The 18241-nt window shown below is 35.5% G+C and overlaps 3 protein-coding genes and 1 long non-coding RNA gene across 7 annotated transcripts; 2 read left to right on the top strand and 2 right to left on the bottom strand.

The window, feature by feature from the left end:
• Nucleotides 1-3226: 3226 nt before the first annotated feature.
• Nucleotides 3227-5950, bottom strand: LOC145581684 (uncharacterized). The gene is made up of 7 exons (XM_081638711.1): nucleotides 5311-5950; nucleotides 5036-5219; nucleotides 4321-4413; nucleotides 4107-4238; nucleotides 3925-4028; nucleotides 3768-3840; nucleotides 3227-3664 (listed from the first exon to the last, which is right to left on the bottom strand). Exons 1-5 carry the CDS (start codon nucleotides 5772-5774, stop codon nucleotides 3933-3935), a joined length of 969 nt encoding a protein of 322 aa, XP_081494837.1. The 5' UTR covers nucleotides 5775-5950; the 3' UTR covers nucleotides 3227-3664; nucleotides 3768-3840; nucleotides 3925-3932.
• LOC145581685 (uncharacterized) lies at nucleotides 5845-9046 on the bottom strand. Of its 4 annotated transcripts, none has more exons than XM_081638712.1 (5): nucleotides 7277-7359; nucleotides 6477-7160; nucleotides 6253-6390; nucleotides 6082-6177; nucleotides 5845-5984 (listed from the first exon to the last, which is right to left on the bottom strand). In XM_081638712.1, exons 2-5 carry the CDS (start codon nucleotides 7074-7076, stop codon nucleotides 5961-5963), a joined length of 858 nt encoding a protein of 285 aa, XP_081494838.1. In that variant the 5' UTR covers nucleotides 7077-7160; nucleotides 7277-7359; the 3' UTR covers nucleotides 5845-5960. The 4 variants fall into 4 exon arrangements, with proteins under 4 accessions (XP_081494838.1, XP_081494840.1, XP_081494841.1 ...); XM_081638715.1 differs by lacking the exons at nucleotides 5845-5984; nucleotides 6082-6177; nucleotides 6253-6390 and adding exons at nucleotides 7441-7902; nucleotides 8022-8091; nucleotides 8846-9046 and having other exon boundaries at nucleotides 7021-7160; nucleotides 7277-7360; XM_081638716.1 differs by lacking the exons at nucleotides 5845-5984; nucleotides 6082-6177; nucleotides 6253-6390 and adding exons at nucleotides 7441-7902; nucleotides 8022-8082; nucleotides 8846-9046 and having other exon boundaries at nucleotides 7021-7160; nucleotides 7277-7360.
• Nucleotides 9047-9728: 682 nt separating this feature from the next.
• Nucleotides 9729-12020, top strand: LOC145581683 (uncharacterized). Its single transcript, XR_014099661.1, has 2 exons — nucleotides 9729-10032; nucleotides 11745-12020. It is a non-coding gene; the product is annotated as an uncharacterized LOC145581683 (long non-coding RNA).
• A 1342-nt stretch (nucleotides 12021-13362) lies between these two features.
• LOC145581682 (vignain-like) lies at nucleotides 13363-15528 on the top strand. The gene is made up of 4 exons (XM_081638710.1): nucleotides 13363-13816; nucleotides 14404-14636; nucleotides 14717-14857; nucleotides 15182-15528. The coding sequence occupies exons 1-4, from the start codon at nucleotides 13378-13380 to the stop codon at nucleotides 15431-15433; spliced, it is 1065 nt and encodes a 354-aa protein (XP_081494836.1). The 5' UTR covers nucleotides 13363-13377; the 3' UTR covers nucleotides 15434-15528.
• The last annotated feature ends 2713 nt before the right edge of the window (nucleotides 15529-18241 follow it).

The following is an 18241-nucleotide window of genomic DNA, read 5'->3' as shown; positions in this document are numbered from 1 at the left end:
TTACTACAGCTTAAACATTGCATCACACTAACAATTTACTAATTTACTAAATCTTTTTGCCAGACACTAGATACCAACAGATATGAATAAAATACCAACCATAACTTACGATATAAACCAACTAAAACTTAACATATACGAACCCTTCATCCCATTTTAGTACTCATATGTCTTCATCATAAGGAGAGTACTCTCCGTTGGTAGAGCGGTCATCATAGGCGTTCGATATTAAAAAATTGGTTCATCCCTGTAAAGCTGTCATCATACGGTGATTGTACTCATCTGGAAGCTCGTCTCTGTTGTAAGGACTAGCTAGTAAAAGATGCTTTTGTTCTTACGTCAAAACCATTTCGCTCAATCATGTAATTTTTGAACACAAGGTACTTCTTTTCGTCCTCCTGAAGTGAGTAAAACATATCATCATGTGAGAAATTCATCCATTCACACGTAATGTTTGGTGTTACTGTTGCAGTGAACTTCCTCCCTAAAACCAAAAGACCCCACTTCCCTGATTATTCGACGTTACCTTCGATTTGCTTAGTAACATCTTCGAGCCACGCTTATAATGGCTTGATTAACTCGAAGAATTGGCCAAGCCAGCGGTAGTTGCACTTCCTAGCCATGCAGTTCAATAATATTTGTTTTAACAAAAAGACATTAAAAATAAAAGCCATTTTGTAAACATCAAGCAGATAAAAAAGAAACCAAAAGGCCTCTTTCTTGAATGTTCTTAGCCTCCCTATTTGCAATGGAGACAAATAAGGATAATCAGGGTGGAAAAAAATGTCGTTCACAGACGCATTTGACTTCCCCCCAAACATTGCAAGTTGGTGATGATGGATCATTTTCTTTGACCAGTTGTCAACAGAAATTGATCTAATATCATCCTTAATTTTCCTCTCGCCGTGTTCGGCATGGTCGTTGGCTTTACTATCTTCACTATCTTCTCCTAGTTTGAATTTTCCCTTCTCTTCATAAGAATAACGAGGACCATGACCCTTCGGGCTTCTTCTTGGTGATGAAGAAGAACCCTCCTCTTTCATTTTTTTTTTTTTTTTGGTGTAGAAAAGTAGTGACAACAAGTTAGGTTAGGGAAGATATTTAAACAGAATAAATTTGTGTAGATTACATGATGGGATGTACTCATTTACATTAGTAGGTGAGGAGGTGTAAATGTGTTATCTAATTTGTTGAAGATAAAATAAAGAAGGAGTAAATGTTCCTTCTAATTTGATGAAGAAAATTAAATGAATTACACTTCATTCACTTACAGGTATTCCTTAATTTATGAAAAAAGAGTGTTGAATATTGTGCTTCCTTTATACCCAACACCCAATATTTTACAATTTGGCATTTAATCGTAATTGACGTTCAATCTGTACTTTTCTTCAGTTGGTATTTAATCTAAATATGTTGGTATATAAAATTTATATATGTTGGTGTTAAAAACCATTTTGTTTGGATAATGAAATACCTACACTTGAGTAGTGTCGTGCATTGCCATAAATTGATTTGACTTACGAATGACTAATAACCATAATATATTTAACACAAATATTAATATCCATTTCAACCACCCAATAGCCTTATTGAATGAAGTCTCAGTTGAGTGAGAGTGAGTTCATGGTATATTTTTAAGGACGCCCTTTATCATCCTACATCAACATCAAGCTTCCTCCAACTAAAACCCTTGCTCTTTAAAAACCTCAAATGGAGTACACTCCACCCAACCATGGTTTTCACGACCATAACAAGGACTTGCCTCCCCGTTCCGTAGCTGTTAGACGACGGCTTTCTTACAAGGAAAAAAGGAAAAGCTATAGTTGAGGAAGATAATAAGCCCAAAGCACGACTTCATGAAGAAGATATTGAGGAATAAGACAACTATGCTCCAACCGTTATGGACTCCCAACTCAGAGAGACGTGAAGGACAAAATTGGTGCATTAGCCGTGGAGAAAAGATCATCATGCTTGATTGTGAGTCATCTCCTAGCAGCTTTTGCTCGTAGTGGATCAGAAGGCATTTCAGGTACTCAATTTGACCCTTCCAAACCCTATCTCACTCCATTAGGTCTACGAAAGGCGAGGAAATTTAGGAAAGAAGCATATTGCTTCTTATTCTACTTACTTGATGTTTTTAAGATGGCCTTTAGTTTTAACTTGAAGAAGCTAAGGGAGACCACTATTAAGTGCATTGTTAAGCCGGTATTTTACCGTCACTTGATTCGTTTTTTAACGTTGTTCATGCCTTTGACTGCTTGGTACGATGAGATAATGAACAAGTTGAACGACCATCAATATGCTCCATGGGGTTTATTAGTCCTTGGAAGAAAGTTCTCAACCATAAAAGAAAAGGTTGACATCACTTTCGACTGGATCCACTTTTCTACTATGGATATGTGTCGTGAAATAAGGGAAAACCAGGAGGCTTACTTGATTTTCCGGAACAAAATATTACACCACAACGGAATTGAACCCCCGATTAGGATGGATTTGCTGTTGAAGGAGCCGCCAAGTATATTTGAGTTACCAGAAGACTTTCACACAAAACTAGACACCGCAATGGTGAAATTGATTACTAAGAGGGGAGCTCGTTTAATTTACGGTAAGTCGGTGTTCGATACCTCATCAGATGAGGATGTTTCTGAGTGATGGAAGGCAAGTTACTGTAGTAGCAGAGTCAATGTTATGTTTATTTCCTAGTTAATGTTCATAGCGGTTTCAGGGTTTATGTTCGTAGTTAATGATGTAGTAGGTAGCGGAGTTAGTGTTTAGGTTAAGTTCCTAGTTAATGATGTAGTAGCGGAGTTAATGTTTAGGTTAAGTTCCTATTTAATGATGTAGTGGCGGAGTTTATGTTTAGATTATGTTCCTAGTTAATGATGTAGTAGCGGAGTTTATGTTTAGGTTTACTTCCTAGTTAATGATGTAGTAGTGGAGTTTATATTTAATTTTAGTTCCTAGTAAATGTACTAGAGTGTACGTTTATGCTTAGTTCGTAATTGTCGTTGTACCTATGAATTTAATTTTTACTTGGGGTTAAAAGACTAAATGTGGGGGAAGAAATTTTCAACTTTCACTGAATACCAACATATTCAACATATATACTAAAATTGACTTGGTAAAACATACAAATATACCAAATACACCATTATCACATGCAATACCAACATAGTTAGCACATATACTATCAAACGTACATGATGAAAAAAATCCCAACAGTATAACAACTTATGCAAACAAGTCGAGGTTATGTTTTCTTTAACACTACAAGTTAGATGATGCCTTACCCATAAAATGTACAATTCAGTCATTGGCTTATCAACAACAACATAACCTGAACCTATTAAATATTCAATGGCGATTACAGATTAAGCCATTAGCCAAAATAATTAAGCTCCAACTTAGCTGATTTAATTGATCAACAATGTCTCACAGCACCAAAAAATGCAGACTAACTAATCAGTTCAGCTTCACAATATCCAATACCCTAATACTTTTTACACAACAAAAAAAGACCAGTTCTTCACATCAACTAATCAGATGTACACTACTTCAACTCCTTTACATCAGAAACCAGCTCTTCAAATTTTGGCTTCAATTCATTGAAATCGCTGTGCAGATAATCAAACAGTAGACCGTCCCTAGCATCTTTCAAGCTCTCCTGTTATTTTACAAAACAGAACATTAGTACATTAACATTTTTAACTATGCTATCAAAACAACTATCACAACTTATGAAAACAAGATGTGTGCAAGATATTTACCACGACAAATCATTCCATGAAACCATAAGCACATTCTTTAATACACAACAACATAACAATTCCGCAACTTTGGCTGCACATAACAGGCAGGGCATAAAAATTAGCAGCAAACACGGTATAATGTAAGGGACAACACTTTCTAAACCACCAAACTTACTTGTCAGTTTACTTGACTTCCACATTTTTTATGGGCCACTTTGTTACGGTGGGCGATGTCCAGGACTTGTACAAAGTCTTCAACAACACATCAACTGCAGACGCCTACACAACGTAGGGGGAAATGATGAACACTAGCAGTTTACATTATCAATTATTTTTCATTAAGCGTATGAGTCTTACCAGCTTCAACAAGAGTGCATTATGCTCGGTTGCGCCATCGCTCACCATGGAGTGAATTACATATATGGTATTCTCAATCATGTCAAACGCAGCACACCACCAGTGTTCCTTTTCAATAACAGGAAGAAACAACTGCATCGGTGGACATAAGCTCCTTTATAAGACAACACAACATTTCGTATCCAAGACTACTTCACAAAAAAACGGCACTTACCACTGCAATATTTTTGTACCCCACGTCTTTCAAATTCCCCCCATGTTTGGCTGCTGCCACCTCAGCTGTTTCCTCACCCCCAATCACATGTTCCTGCCACAAATGCACACAAGGCTTTTTAGATTGCCAAAAATAATTTAGTTTACCCAAGGCTCTTAGCTTGTCTTCTGGTTTTTGGTAATGAAATGATGTATGAAGCTTAAAGAGGTAAGAAAAAGGATTGTGCTCCAGTAAATACACCAATATTCTTCAAGAAATCCTCCCATGACCAGCAAAAACTCACAGCAAAGGGAAAAACAAATAAACATAAAACATACAGGAAAACAAAAGAAAAAATTTCTGCAATTCCATTCAACCATAATTTGAAGAACCCTAATAATATGATATTGCATCACCACACAATTACATACCCCCATTAATAAAAAAATCACACTTAAGTACCTACTCTCCAATGCTCTAAAGTTCCACAAACAAACCAACTTATATTTTTCCATGTTTTGAGTTCCACAAACAATAAAATTGTGATATCAATTAATGCTTTGACACAACTTTTTTAGTAACGCATATGTATGTTCCTACCGATAAATTAATAAAAAGGATCTACCATCAGAAACAACTAATGTCATGCAATATTTTAGCTTTCACAAATAAACCACAAAAGGATTAATCCCCATCACATTTTGAACATCTTTAGCATGATAAATTTTCTTCTTACCGAAAAAGTTACATCAATTATAATCCTCCTGCTCTTCCCCTCAAATTCTTTGGCCCACTCACAAGTGTACAGCTTGGCAGCCATCCTCACATACTGGGAGCTTACCCTATCTCGCATGAACAACACTCCATGACAGTCCGTCGTTGTAGCATCCATGCCCTGGCACTCGATCAATGGTATACCCCTGAAAAATACGTTTACCAATAAAATCAATATTTACCTATTAACTTAAGAGCTTTACAAATTATGAATTCAATATTTACCTATTAACTTACCAGGTCTTGTCTGTCCTAGGGCTGAAATTCCTGATCATTGTTAAAATCTTCCTCGCTACCCCTCCCAAAATCCTAGCCTTTTCAGCAGGTACAACAACTTCAGCACAAACCCTTTTACTTGAACTCCTTTCCTTTGGTGCTTGCATAGTAGCCACCTTACTATGACCTACTTCTCCCTGTGCCCTAACGTTCTCGATTGCTGCCTTTGACACTTCTCTAGGGGCACCTTCTCCCACTGCCTCAACATTCTCATTCCCTCCCTTTGACCCTTGTCCATGGCCAGCACCTCCCTCTGACTCAACATTCTCTTTGCTTCCTCCCTTTGACCCTACTCCATGGCCACCTCCTCCATCTGCCTCAAGGTTCTCCCTGCTCAATTCCCTATCACCTCCATCTCCACTATCACCAACATTGTCCCCTACTATATTTTCATTATTAACATCTACTGCAGATTCATTGTTCATGTCACTTACAACACCATTTTCATCACAAAGAATAGCTTTTGTTGCTATTCTGTTTAAAGTTTCCTCAAAAGGAACAAGAGGCTCCTCCAAACCTTTTTCTTTTTCAACAACTCTTTCAGAAGAGCCAGACGCCTTAGGACGCTTCTTCTTGGTCAGTTTCTCCAACAACGTTTCAATATACTCCAGTCAAGGATCAAGCACTCTCAACACCTACAAAAACAATGCAAACATAAAATAAAATCAAAAATTCATTACATGTTCCAAATCCATAGAAAACCTTTACTTTCATGTTACTTATCGTCCGTACTATCAGATCCTCACTAAACTTCCCCATCAGATTTGGTGGAATCCTTTTGTCCCTTGCTATACGAGGATGCCTCTCTCCGTACGCAACATTAATAGACTGGAATAAATTTCATAAATCAAACTTCACCTTCAGTAACACAAAATATAACTATTACATTAACCTTTAATTTACCTTCAGCTTCCCAAAATCACCGGTGGCCTTCCGATCAGCTTCAATAACACCCATAGCTGCCGATTGTGTCCACACATTGATCCGAGGAGTCTCGTTCCAAAAGAGCGGAGTCAGACTCAAATGATCAATGTAAAAAATCTACACTAGTTACAAAAATAATTGAATAGCTACTACAACAGTAGTTCTAATTACAAAACATGTAAACAATAAAACAGATCACTTACCATTAGAAATAATGTATATCCACCGCAGCCGGACACAAATCCATACTTATCAAACTTAACCTTAAACTTCGACACATACGCCATCAACCAATAAAAGGCAAAATCACACCAGTTATAATTCTGCGCTTCCGCGGCAACGGAAACTGCTGGAAGCAAAGATATTGACATATTCCCCCCATCAGTAGTGGGGCATAGTAGCTGCCCTAAAACAACAAGAAGGAAGGCTGACTTAAAATGAAAAACATCTTCCTCCGTTCTTAACTTTCCTTTAGTTTCATCCAACTTCATGACAAACGCCTTCTCAGCTTCTCCAATTGATAAATGTGTCCTCCCACTAGCATCTACCGTCCCAAACCATCCTCCTATCGCTCTAATTCTTGCTTGCATATTTTCATCAACCCCATCACATACCAATGACACTGTGACAAGCCAGTAAGGAATTTCAAGCACTAAATTCCACTGTACAAGACATAAAGGCAGCTCTTTCCCATCTCCAAATGCAAATAAATTACTATCTGGATCGACCCTTGTCAACAGCCAATAACAAAACTTCTGATCCAACCGATTAATTTTAAGATTCAATAGTGCACCAAAGCCCATCTCTTGCACCACATTGACCCTTGATTTATCCAATTCAGATATCAGCTTTGAAAATGCATCCACTCGACAAACCACATTCGCAGGCTGTGTTGCAAAACAACACACACCATCATCACATGTAAATAATTGACAAATTACAATATGCACAACCCTTCACAATGTAAATAAGTAACTAATACCAACAGTTACACTACACATACCCTCCTGACGCAATTGAACACTTAGGTTTCAACAACCCTCTCCTTCTCCTTTACAATAACTCCCAAGGGTCGATTATTAGGTGCCTATAAACAACAAATATAATGCTTACAAACAAATCATTTTCAAAATAAAAATGACCAACTATTCTACTCAAATCCCTTACCAATTGTTGATACTGCTGCTGCTGTGGATCAATAAGTCTCCCCAACACCGCTGCCCTCACTTTTGCGAGCTTATCACATGCAGAACGCCTACTGCTCTCCACTACACCTTTACCTTTTGCTCTTTTACTCTTTATAGTCACAAACTCATCTTCTACATAATTAACATCAACATATTGATCCTGTGCTTGGTACCTTCCTCCAGTTTCAGAACCATCATCCTCACTCACCCTACGGCCATTACTTTCATGTTCTGATTCTTCATCCTCTTCCGATCCAATAGGTCCCCCAAAGCCTTTAGCAATCAATTGCTCCATGTAACTTACTTGAGGATTCACAACTGGTTCACCATTTCGATTTCTTTTTGGTCTTCTTTCAACCATACCACCACTTTCTCCAGCCACGCCAGGTTTCAATTTCGCTGAGACCCCAACCCGCCCCTTCTCTACTTCATTCATAGTCAGCTATTTTTACCACATCATCAACAAAACATCACATTAATCGCCTCAAAAATGAATATGGAAAATAACAATACATCCCCAATACATTATTGCTTAAAATTGAAAATAATACAACAACTCACCCCAAGTTTTGCCCTACTTCCAACTGCAGGGCCATTCCTTTTACGAACCATGTCACTATACCTGCAACAACTACACAACAACCCCGTAAGATGGGTACATCAAAACTCAGCTCTCTCAAACAAATCTTTCACTTACAAACACACATAACGTTTCCCAAATAGATTTAGTCACACTAATTACCAACTTTCAGTACATTTCGTGCTTCTAAAATGAAGCAAATCAATTATACACAACCTTAACACATATTTCAACACAAACAATCTACCATGGTGTACCAACCACTTTCATTAACATATATACCAACTACAGTGGAATTTATCCCAACTTATACATGATCGTAGAACATATTTACAACAATTAACTAACCACATTTCACAAATCCTATTTCAAAATCTGACATTTTCAAATAAAATAAATAATATCCCTACCCAAAAAACAAACCCTTATAATCATCAATTATCACCACATTCTAGGGTTTTGAACAACATTTAACACCACAAACTCAATGAACTTCAAATTCTAGGGTAGAAAACACTTGTAATCAACATTCATCAAGAAATTCTCCGTTTTAAAACATAATTCAAAACTCAAGAATTTTCTTAATATAAACATGGACCAGCAAATTCCACGTTTTTCCCACAAAAACAACAACCACCGAACCCAATTATTCAACTTTTTTCCAAATTATGGGGTTTAAACGTATTTAATCATCAATTGACGCAATAACTTATGGGTTTTACAACTAAATTTAACACCACCATAACTCAACAACAACCAAACCAAATGTAATAAAAATATTGTAGCAATGTAGCGAAAAACATACCTGGTTCTGCTACGAACAAACGCACGACTATTTTGCAACACCACCGACGAATTTCGTTACACCGCCGTTAACAACCCCAAATTCCGATGATCACAGAGTAAACCCTTACTCTACAGAGAGAGACGGGGAGAGAAGTGTGGAGTGTGAAATGCAAGTCAATTTTGAAAATCAAGTTTCAAAAGTGGAAACTGAATAGTCACCTTGAAATTGAGAACTCCTCACGTGCCCCTGCAACATAAAGCTTCTGAAACAAGCCTTATACATGAATTTACTTTCATGCCCTTACCAAATGGATGATGCATGTTATGTCCTAACATATTGGCTATTTACAACTTTAGCCTTACTAGAGCTTTCCTTGTCTCTAGTAGCTCGTGGCTGAGAACTCTTCGAGAGAATTGGAGGAGAGAGAATATGAAATTAATAAAATATGATTTATGTTGGGTTTACTAGTTAAAAAAAATAAATTAAATACTATAAAAGCTTTCCAAATAAGGAAATGAAGCAAGTATTAAAAAAACGGCCGAAAAAGGAAAGTGGAGCAAGTACCTAAAAACGGAGGGAGTACTAATTAGGTTGACTTATGCATAAAAATATTTTGTGTATGATCAACAATTCAATTTTAAGAGTTAGAATAAATTGGAATTAATTTTATGATGAACCCTATTTAAAAATTGAATTGAGAGTTAATTTTAATTATTGGAATGATTTAATTTAATTTTACAAAAAAATGTTTTAATTTAATAAAATTAAAAAAAATAAAAAATAAAAAAATAAAAGTTTAAACCGATCAACAACCCGCACCATATAGATTGGGCACACATTTTTTAGATAAGGAGTACGGAGTATTTGATATTTGATACGAGTGCATATTTCTGATCGGATATCCGATTTGGCCACAATACAGGGCATTTGACACACAACCTCAACTTCAAAGAAATAAGGCCTAGATCAAAGGGCCCCCATCCAAAACCAACCTTAGACCCATTAATCTGTGCTTTATTCTCCCAAACAAGAACAATTAATCTTGAAATTCATCTTCTCCAAATAATCTGAATAGAGAGAGAAAATAGAGGAGAGAGAAAATGGTGAAAATGGGAACTTTCTTCGCGATGTCATTGGGTGCATTCGCCTTCTGGCAATCTATGGACAAAGTTCATGTTTGGATCGCTCTTCATCAAGATGAAAAGGTATACCCTTTTTTCCTTACTTTCCTTTTTCTGCTTTCAAAATTTGATCTTGTTTTCTCGAACCCTAATTTCATACTTACTGCTTATTATTAGCTTTATCATTTTCTGTCCAACTTCAATCTCAATTGAATTAGTTTTTATAACGGAAATTGGAAGTTTAATTTTTAATTTATATCTGGTGATTTAACTGGGAATGTAGTAGGAATGCAATTAAAGAGGGGGGAAAATATGAAAATTTTGCTCGAAGAATCGAAATTAGAATCCTTTTTTGATTTGAAAATTATTAATTGTTTAGGGAAATCATATAAATGATGTTTGCCCATTCTATCGGAGATTGATCAGTTTGATTCTGTTCTTTTTTATCCCTTATTTAGGGAATTTTCTCTGTTTGTTTGTCTCAAGGTACTGCCTTCATCTGAATTTAGTTGTCCCATTACTAGTTTAAATTACAATGTCAACATTAGTTTAGGACGGAGGGTGTAAATTGCTGGGGAATTATAAGCAATACTGTTTATCTGGACTTCATATCTACTTCATGTTGTTTAGGGAGGATATTTAGTGTTAAATTAGGTTGTTTTACCCTAGTGAAAATGTGTATGAATTGGATGTCATGTCCTTGTGTTTGAGTTTAGTTGTATGTTGTGTACTCGTGATTGAAGTGTCGAAAATATAGAATTGTTGATGGCAAAAAAGAAACCAGACCCCTTTCTTCCAAAATGAAGATAGAAATGTTGGTTGGAGAAGTGCCTTAGATTTTTGAAAATGATGTTTTTGGGTTAAGGAATAAAAATTTAGTATTCATTCTTTATATGATATGTTGGCTGGTTAAGTAATTAGAGCTCGTTTCACTTCTGTGCATTTTACTTACCAATTTCATTCTATGATGTTGGTGGATTGCTTCAGTGAATTTCTAGTAGTAGACTATATTCTAGTCTTGGTTAATGGTAATTAGTTTCCTTGCCTTTTCCCATAATCTCTTATAACTACCTCTAGGGGCTAGGTGGGCAGTTAGATACTTGTATGAATGTAGCAATTGGGTTCTGTGTTTCTTGTAAGTACTAGATGATTGATATGTGATCCAGTATATTTGGATCTTGGTTTGATATTAATCATATACTTTCCTGCTCTGATTTTTCCTGCTTCTGTAGCAGATTTTACTTCTCTGTTACCTTGGATCTCGTAAATGTTACTCTGTTTGGTATTGAGATTTGAATCTCTTGATTAGAGCAAAAGTTAAATGCATGAGCTGCTGAAGGTAAACCTTGTGATGAGTGTAGCAAAACCAGAAAGTAATAAATCGGCCAAGTTTTGCTTTAGTTTAGGTGGAGTGATTTTGGGGAAGAATGTAAGAAAAAATATATTATTTTCTAGTCTTTATAATCGAATAAGATAATAGTTAGGGTGGATGGAAGGCTTTGTACTTCATTACCCTGTAGAGAGAGAGAGTGAGTGAGTGAGAGCACACAGCATAAAATCTCTCTTATTGATGACTTATAGGTCAACGGAAGATGCTCAATAAAGCCTTAAGCTGATCTACAAGTTCTACAACCACCCTACCACCCTTTTTGTTCATTAAAAGTTCTAAGAGTGCTTGCAAGAGGTCAAATTTACTGTACGTAGTATTTGAACCAATCAAATTTTTTGTGGCTGAGTAATTTTGAGGCTTTGATCTTGTATGTAAAATAAAGCAAACTTCTGGTTTGTTTTTGCAGAGAGAACGAGAGGAGAAGGAAATGGAGATCAGGAGAGTGAGAGAAGAGCTCATGCAACAAGCGAAGCAAAGGGATTCTATTGCATAATTTTGTGTTTATAGCCTACATGGAGCTATCTGTATTTTGCTGTTATCCTTGAGTGTTTTTATTCCGACTTTTGATCAACTTTTCATAAATTGCATTCTGATAATCTCGATGAAAGATTCCTGTCATAAACAAAGTACTGTGTTGAGCTTATAAAATATTCAATGGCAAGTACACTGGTATATTTAATCATGGATTATTGGCAAAATTTCAGATTTGCTTCTTGTCTCTTGCATTGATTCGCTTGAATATCTTGATCTATGCCTCTTCTGATTTGTTAATGTTCAATTATAAATCTGTAATAGTCTACATCTGTGATTCCCCTTCCAATGTTACCCTTGGCTTACTGTCTCGGAAACAAAGCTGACTGCCTGTCTATTCACCCGCCTGACATAGATACAAACTGTATGACTTTGTGCTATCTTCTAATTTTGTATGAAGACCGGCAACACCGAAGATAGTTTCATGTTGATGATTGTTTTTTTTTTTTTTTTTTTTTTGACAAGATGTTGATTTTTGTTACTCATTCTTCCGTTCTCTCATGTTAGGCTCATGGGTTTCAACTACCTGAAACAATTAAAAGTCTTGTTATTTGAAATCTTCTCTCAAATTTTCGGAAAAAAAATAAGTTTTCTTGAAAAATTTTAGTGGCAGTTCCTTAAAAATGTGTTGCTTCTTAACTAATTCATGAATTTCTGATACTTAAAGAAATTAGATTGTTTCAAGTGTGACTTGAGAATCCTCAACATCTGTACTAAAGAAAGATAAGACTTTGTCGAACGAGACATAAGAATCCTCTACATCTTTGTGGATAATCGTTCTTAGTAGCAAAGATATTAACATTAAAACAGACATTTTAGGCCTAATGATAAAACTATCAATGACCATGAAGTCCAATGTAAGCAGAGTTCTTGCAATTGAGGTTATCGCGCCCAAGACTTGTAAAATCAGGCCGAGGCGAACTTGACCAAGTGAGCGCTAATTGAGCATAACTCAAATTTCCAAGCATGGATCAAACCGATCAGGCTGGACATAATTGCTCAGCTCTAAAGGTTTTCTTGCTTTATGATGGAGACTGATGTCCAAAATGTGTTTGTAGCAATGAAAATTGTGAGGTATCTTTAAAACCATAATATTCAGAGCAATGTGAAAATGATCAGTGGTGATTTACGGCACTGCTTCATGAGCAGCAATTTCTGTTAAGAACTCTGCATCTAAGAGCGGTTGCTTCTCAGTGCACCTCCCCTAAAAACTGCTTATATTGTAACAGAAGCTTTCCATAAGATGCCTTCATTCGTCAGCTTCTGAGGAAAAGCCAAAAATTGAACAATAAGATTGGCAGGTCCTCTGAGTCGACACACATTTCAACCATGAAAAAAGTCACTTTTCTTCCATATTTTCAGGTAAAGAGCTAACATATCACCATAGAGATGATTGCCGATGTTGCTTGATGTTGTGCTATATATCTATTTCTAATGCTTGCTTGCAAGAAGACATACCAAAACCAGCTAACATCAATCTTTCCATATTTAATAATTTCCAATTCTTAATGCATACTGCTAAGTTTTTCTTGGTTCTTCTCTCCGCGGCCCTTGTGCTGGGGCTTGCAGAGAGCTTCGACTTCCATGAGAAAGATCTCGCCTCAGAAGAGAGCCTTTGGGATCTATACGAAAGATGGAGGGCACACCATACTGTCTCCCGGGACCTCCAGGAGAAGCAGAGGCGGTTTAACGTGTTCAAGGCTAATGCCCGTCATGTTCACCAGACGAACAAGATGGATAAGCCTTATAAGCTAAAGCTGAACATGTATGCTGACATGACTAACCACGAGTTTAGAACCTCTTATGGGTCTAAAATCGCGCATCACAGAATGTTCCACCCACGTCCAGTGACAGAGTTCATGCATGGTAAACTAGAAGATGTTCCTGCTTCTGTTGATTGGAGAGCTAAAGGAGCTGTTACCCCTGTTAAGAATCAGGGGAATTGCGGTTAGTTTCTCATACGACAATTACTCTTAGATAATATAGATTGCAAATTTTTTTCTGCTTTGTGGTGCATTAATTCTTCTGTATTTGACAAAGTGCTGCTTGACTGTTGTTCTTATTTGTTATAAGATCATCTGCAATTTCTTTTTTACCTACCAACATGTAGATCAGGATATATAAACTGACGAGTAAAAATCAAGCCATCTCCATGTCTGGTCAGTATTCCATGACCTTGTAGGAGTGTCGAGAGTTCAACATAGATAATTAAAGATAAATAGAAACGTAGATGTAACATACATAACGTCACAAGTTATCCCTGCAAATGATTATTTCCTTGAAACTTTAATGCATATAATCAATCCTTATTCTTGACATTCAGTGTCACATAGGTAGACAATGCAGATCATTATATTGTGATATCTCTTAGATCGTCAATGCAATGATAAGTTTCAGTTTAAAGATTTTGTACTAGTGAAGTTTTCAGGCAAATTGCACAACTGTTGATATTCTAATTTAAAACAATATGCTCTGTAAATGTGAGAGTCTGATGTGCTGACATATATCATTGTATCATCATCCATTGACTGCAGGTAGCTGTTGGGCATTCTCAACTGTAGCTGCAGTAGAAGGAATCAACCAGATCAAAACCAAACAATTAGTCTCGCTCTCTGAGCAGGAACTGGTGGATTGTGACCATGACAACGAAGGCTGCAACGGAGGACTTGTTGAGCATGCTTTGGGTTACATCAAGAAAGCCGGTGGAGTGGTCGCAGAAACCACCTACCCATATGCAGCTAAGGATGAAACATGCAACTCAGCTAAGGTTGAAATCACCTCAATTTCCTTGAATTACTTTTGTAATAAGCTTGCCCATGTAATTGAATCATTTTATCCAATTTACAGACCAACACTCCTGTAGTGAAGATCGATGGTTATGAGGTGGTGCCTGAAAATAATGAGGATGCTTTGATGAAAGCCGTTGCAAATCAACCTGTTTCCGTGGCTATTGATGCTAGTGGTTCTGATATGCAGCTTTACTCTGAGGTATAATAGTCATCTAAATCATAGTCCTATTCTCCTCAACTTCAGGGTGAGATAAATTCAGTAAAATTTTTTGTTCAGTAGTGGAAATTAACAAAAACACTAATGGATTTATTTCGTGGAAATCAAGTGAAGAGAACACGACTAATAAACTAACCCTTATAATCTTCTTGTAACATCCTAGTCAGTTAATATATGTTGATGTTAATGACGGTCATGTCAAACGTTTCAATACATTATTTTACAAAATCGGTTCATAACATAAAAATATGAAGACCTCAGTCACCCTACAAAGATCTCATTAAAAGATTATTTTGATAAATGCAGGGTGTGTTTAGTGGAAAATGTGGAACAGACTTGGACCATGCAGTAACAGCAGTAGGGTACGGAATAACACAAGACGGAACCAAGTATTGGATAGTGAAGAACTCATGGGGCCCTGGATGGGGTGAGAAGGGCTACATTCGGATGCAACGCGGTGTTAGTGCCAAAGAAGGACTGTGTGGCATTGCAATGGATGCATGCTACCCTATCAAGTCGTCTTCTGACAATCCTCAGCCTGCTAAGGATGAACTCTGAAGTATCAGAAGACTTCAGTATTACCAGGATATCAATTTGTTGAAGTGAAATTAGCCTCATTTAGTTTCTTTTAATTGCAAAATTAGGCATACTTTTTTATTTTTTACTTCGTAATTTTACATATCAGTTGAATAATTACTAAATGTTTGGCAAGAAATAAATACTTCAAAATTTGATCATTTTCAGATATCAATCATTAAAGTGGAAGCATGTTATCTTTTCTTGCCTTATTTCGGATTATTGAGTTTTAGTTACAGAGAAAAATAAAATTATCTGGGCCGGCCCAATGGGCTAGAGTAAAAATTTAAGATATTGGTTCAAGATCTCAAGTCCGAATTCTCTTCTTTAGATTGGTAGATATGGAACGCAAATTTTAAGATGCATTGTGGTGCACCTAGAAATAGGTGCACCATGCCTATACTTTTGAACATTTAGTAAAAAAATCTGAACAATTGCAAATTTTGAACATGTAGTAAAAACATCTGAACATCGCAAATTTTGAACATTTAGTTTAAAAATCCGAACAATCGCAATGCATCACGCCTATACTTTTGAACATTTAGTAAAAAAATCTAAACAATCGCGAATTTTGAACATTTAGTAAAAAAATCTAAACAATCGCGAATTTTGAACATTTAGTAAAAAAATCTGAACATCGCAAATTTTGAACATTTAGTAAAAAAAATCTGAACAATCGCAATGTATTACGCCTATACTTTTGAACATTTATTTAAAAAATATGAACGATAACAAATTTTGAACATTTAGTAAAAAAAAATGTGAACAATCGCAAATTTTGAATTATTACAAGTCAGACAAATTTTGAAAGAAGTTTGCCTGACTCGTAATAATTCAATAGTTTTGTAATATAAACTGAACATTTACAGTATACAAAATGAACATTTCTTTGTAAAATATAAACATAAAAATTGCATGTTTATGTTCAATTTTTGTGACGTGTTCATATTTTTTTTATTAAATGTTCATTTTTTTGTAAAATGTTCAATTTTTTTTAACTAAATGTTCAAAAGTATAGATGTAACAGGGGTTTTTCAGTGCGGCAGGCTAGGGGTTATCTATAGGTGTTACTTGTAGATATTACTTGTATTATGGGATTACTTGTATGGATTACTTGCAGGTGTTACTTGTATTCTGAGTAACCTCTACAAACCACAGACCAAACCCCCATACCAAACCAATAACACCCTACAAGTAACCCCTGACCAAAACCAGTCTACAAGTAACCCCTACAAACCACAGACCAAACCCCCATACCAAACCAATAACACCTTATAAGTAACCCCTGACCAAAACTAGTAACACCCTACAAGTAACTCCTGCCACACCATGTGGCCAACCGCATCAAAAATTTGTATTTATGTAAAGTTTTGCTTGTTTAATTTACCCATTTTACTACTTTTCCCACACCCCTTTTTTTTTAATTTTTTTTTTTTTTTTTATTTGATCTGTTGTCTAATTTGACTAAACTTTGACTCTATATGTAGCTAATTTATAAGGAAAAAATATATCAAGTGAAGTTTTGTTAAATTCATAATAATTTTTATTAATGTGCAATTTTTTTATAATTTTTTCATTATAAAAAATAAAGATATATAACGACAAAAAACCGTACCCCATATAATAAAAGTATGATGAAAATTCATCTTTCTAATTTTATTTGACTTGAAATTTATTTATTTATTTTTATCTGATCTGAAAAGATAACAAAACATAGCCTAAGTATGATAACGTATGTAATTATGATTAATTTTATTTATTTTTTTTACAAAAAAAAAAGAAAAAAAAAAAGAAACGTGAGAATTGATGGAAAAAAGATGCGAGAAAGAGAAGGTGCGAAAGAGTGGCCAACCGTGCGGTATAGAAGAGCTCGTAGTTAATTAAGGGCACGCACACACTATATGGAGAATGGCGACCATGACGCGTGGTCCCTCCCTTCATCCCAAAATCTTTGACCACCTTTTTAAGTATTTTATCTACTTTTTCACTAGAACTCGTAAACTAATTAACATTATTTTTTTGTCTTAATACTCTACTAATTTTGTACTCATTATTTTTATCCAACTTGCTCTACATTTGATACATAATACGAAGTACTAATTATGGGCTAGAAAAGTACATTAATTACATGCAAAGGGAGGACAAGATGTTAAAGGCCGGGTACATGATTTCTATCTCTTTATGTATTCTTAGCATTTGTATTTAGAGAGAATTTAAGGAACAAGCTAGGGTTAATGCCGGTCATTAAAATTACATGAGAGATAAAGTTAAAGTAAGATAAACGAACACAAAAATAATTCAAATCCTGTGTACAAAATTGGGAGTTATTAAAAGAATTAAGTGTATAAAGTTTACCACATACATCGGCTTGTAATTGAATATGTTAATGATTATGATTTGATGAGATCATATGATATTCAAGTGAAGTTTGTAGCGCATGTGTGATGTGTAGTGTTTACCTTACAAGCTAGTTATGTCATAAGCTGCTTTTGAAAGATGTCAAATTGAGTATATGACCTTGTGATTTGCTGAGGTCTAAATACCTAAGGATAATCTGTCTTTTTTTTTTCCTATTATATGATGAATTATTTGAACTAGCTAATACCAAATATAGTTCAAAATCCATCATACGTTTGCATACTGTATATACTTGCATAGTTGATTCGTCATCAAAGATTTGGCTACCAGAGAAACTTTGAACTTTTTAATTTTCAATAACTCGAAAGCTTTTTTATCATTTTTTAGATATAAATAGATTGATTTGATCATATAAATGACAAATCCAGATAA

Source organism: Chenopodium album, chromosome 15 (assembly GCF_948465745.1).
Source record: "Chenopodium album chromosome 15, dcCheAlbu1.1, whole genome shotgun sequence".
In the NCBI taxonomy this organism is placed as follows: Eukaryota; Viridiplantae; Streptophyta; class Magnoliopsida; order Caryophyllales; family Amaranthaceae; genus Chenopodium; species Chenopodium album.
Note: the sequence above shows the minus strand (reverse complement) of the source record. Positions and strands in the feature narration are given on the sequence as shown.

What these genes read in the sequence shown, in the direction of transcription:
- LOC145581682 (XM_081638710.1), top strand. Translation starts at nt 13,378, where the DNA reads ATGCATACTGCTAAGTTTTTCTTGGTTCTTCTCTCCGCGGCCCTTGTG. An exon ending in TAAGAATCAGGGGAATTGCG is followed by an intron (nt 13,817 to 14,403) that starts GTTAGTTTCTCA and finishes CATTGACTGCAG; the next exon opens with GTAGCTGTTGGGCATTCTCA. An exon ending in AAACATGCAACTCAGCTAAG is followed by an intron (nt 14,637 to 14,716) that starts GTTGAAATCACC and finishes TCCAATTTACAG; the next exon opens with ACCAACACTCCTGTAGTGAA.
- LOC145581684 (XM_081638711.1), bottom strand. Translation starts at nt 5,774, where the DNA reads ATGAACAATGAATCTGCAGTAGATGTTAATAATGAAAATATAGTAGGG. An exon ending in CCTAGGACAGACAAGACCTG is followed by an intron (nt 5,220 to 5,310) that starts GTAAGTTAATAG and finishes CGTATTTTTCAG; the next exon opens with GGGTATACCATTGATCGAGT. An exon ending in GGTACAAAAATATTGCAGTG is followed by an intron (nt 4,239 to 4,320) that starts GTAAGTGCCGTT and finishes CCACCGATGCAG; the next exon opens with TTGTTTCTTCCTGTTATTGA.
- LOC145581685 (XM_081638712.1), bottom strand. Translation starts at nt 7,076, where the DNA reads ATGGGCTTTGGTGCACTATTGAATCTTAAAATTAATCGGTTGGATCAG. An exon ending in GATATACATTATTTCTAATG is followed by an intron (nt 6,391 to 6,476) that starts GTAAGTGATCTG and finishes TAACTAGTGTAG; the next exon opens with ATTTTTTACATTGATCATTT. An exon ending in AGTTTAGTGAGGATCTGATA is followed by an intron (nt 5,985 to 6,081) that starts GTACGGACGATA and finishes TTGTTTTTGTAG; the next exon opens with GTGTTGAGAGTGCTTGATCC.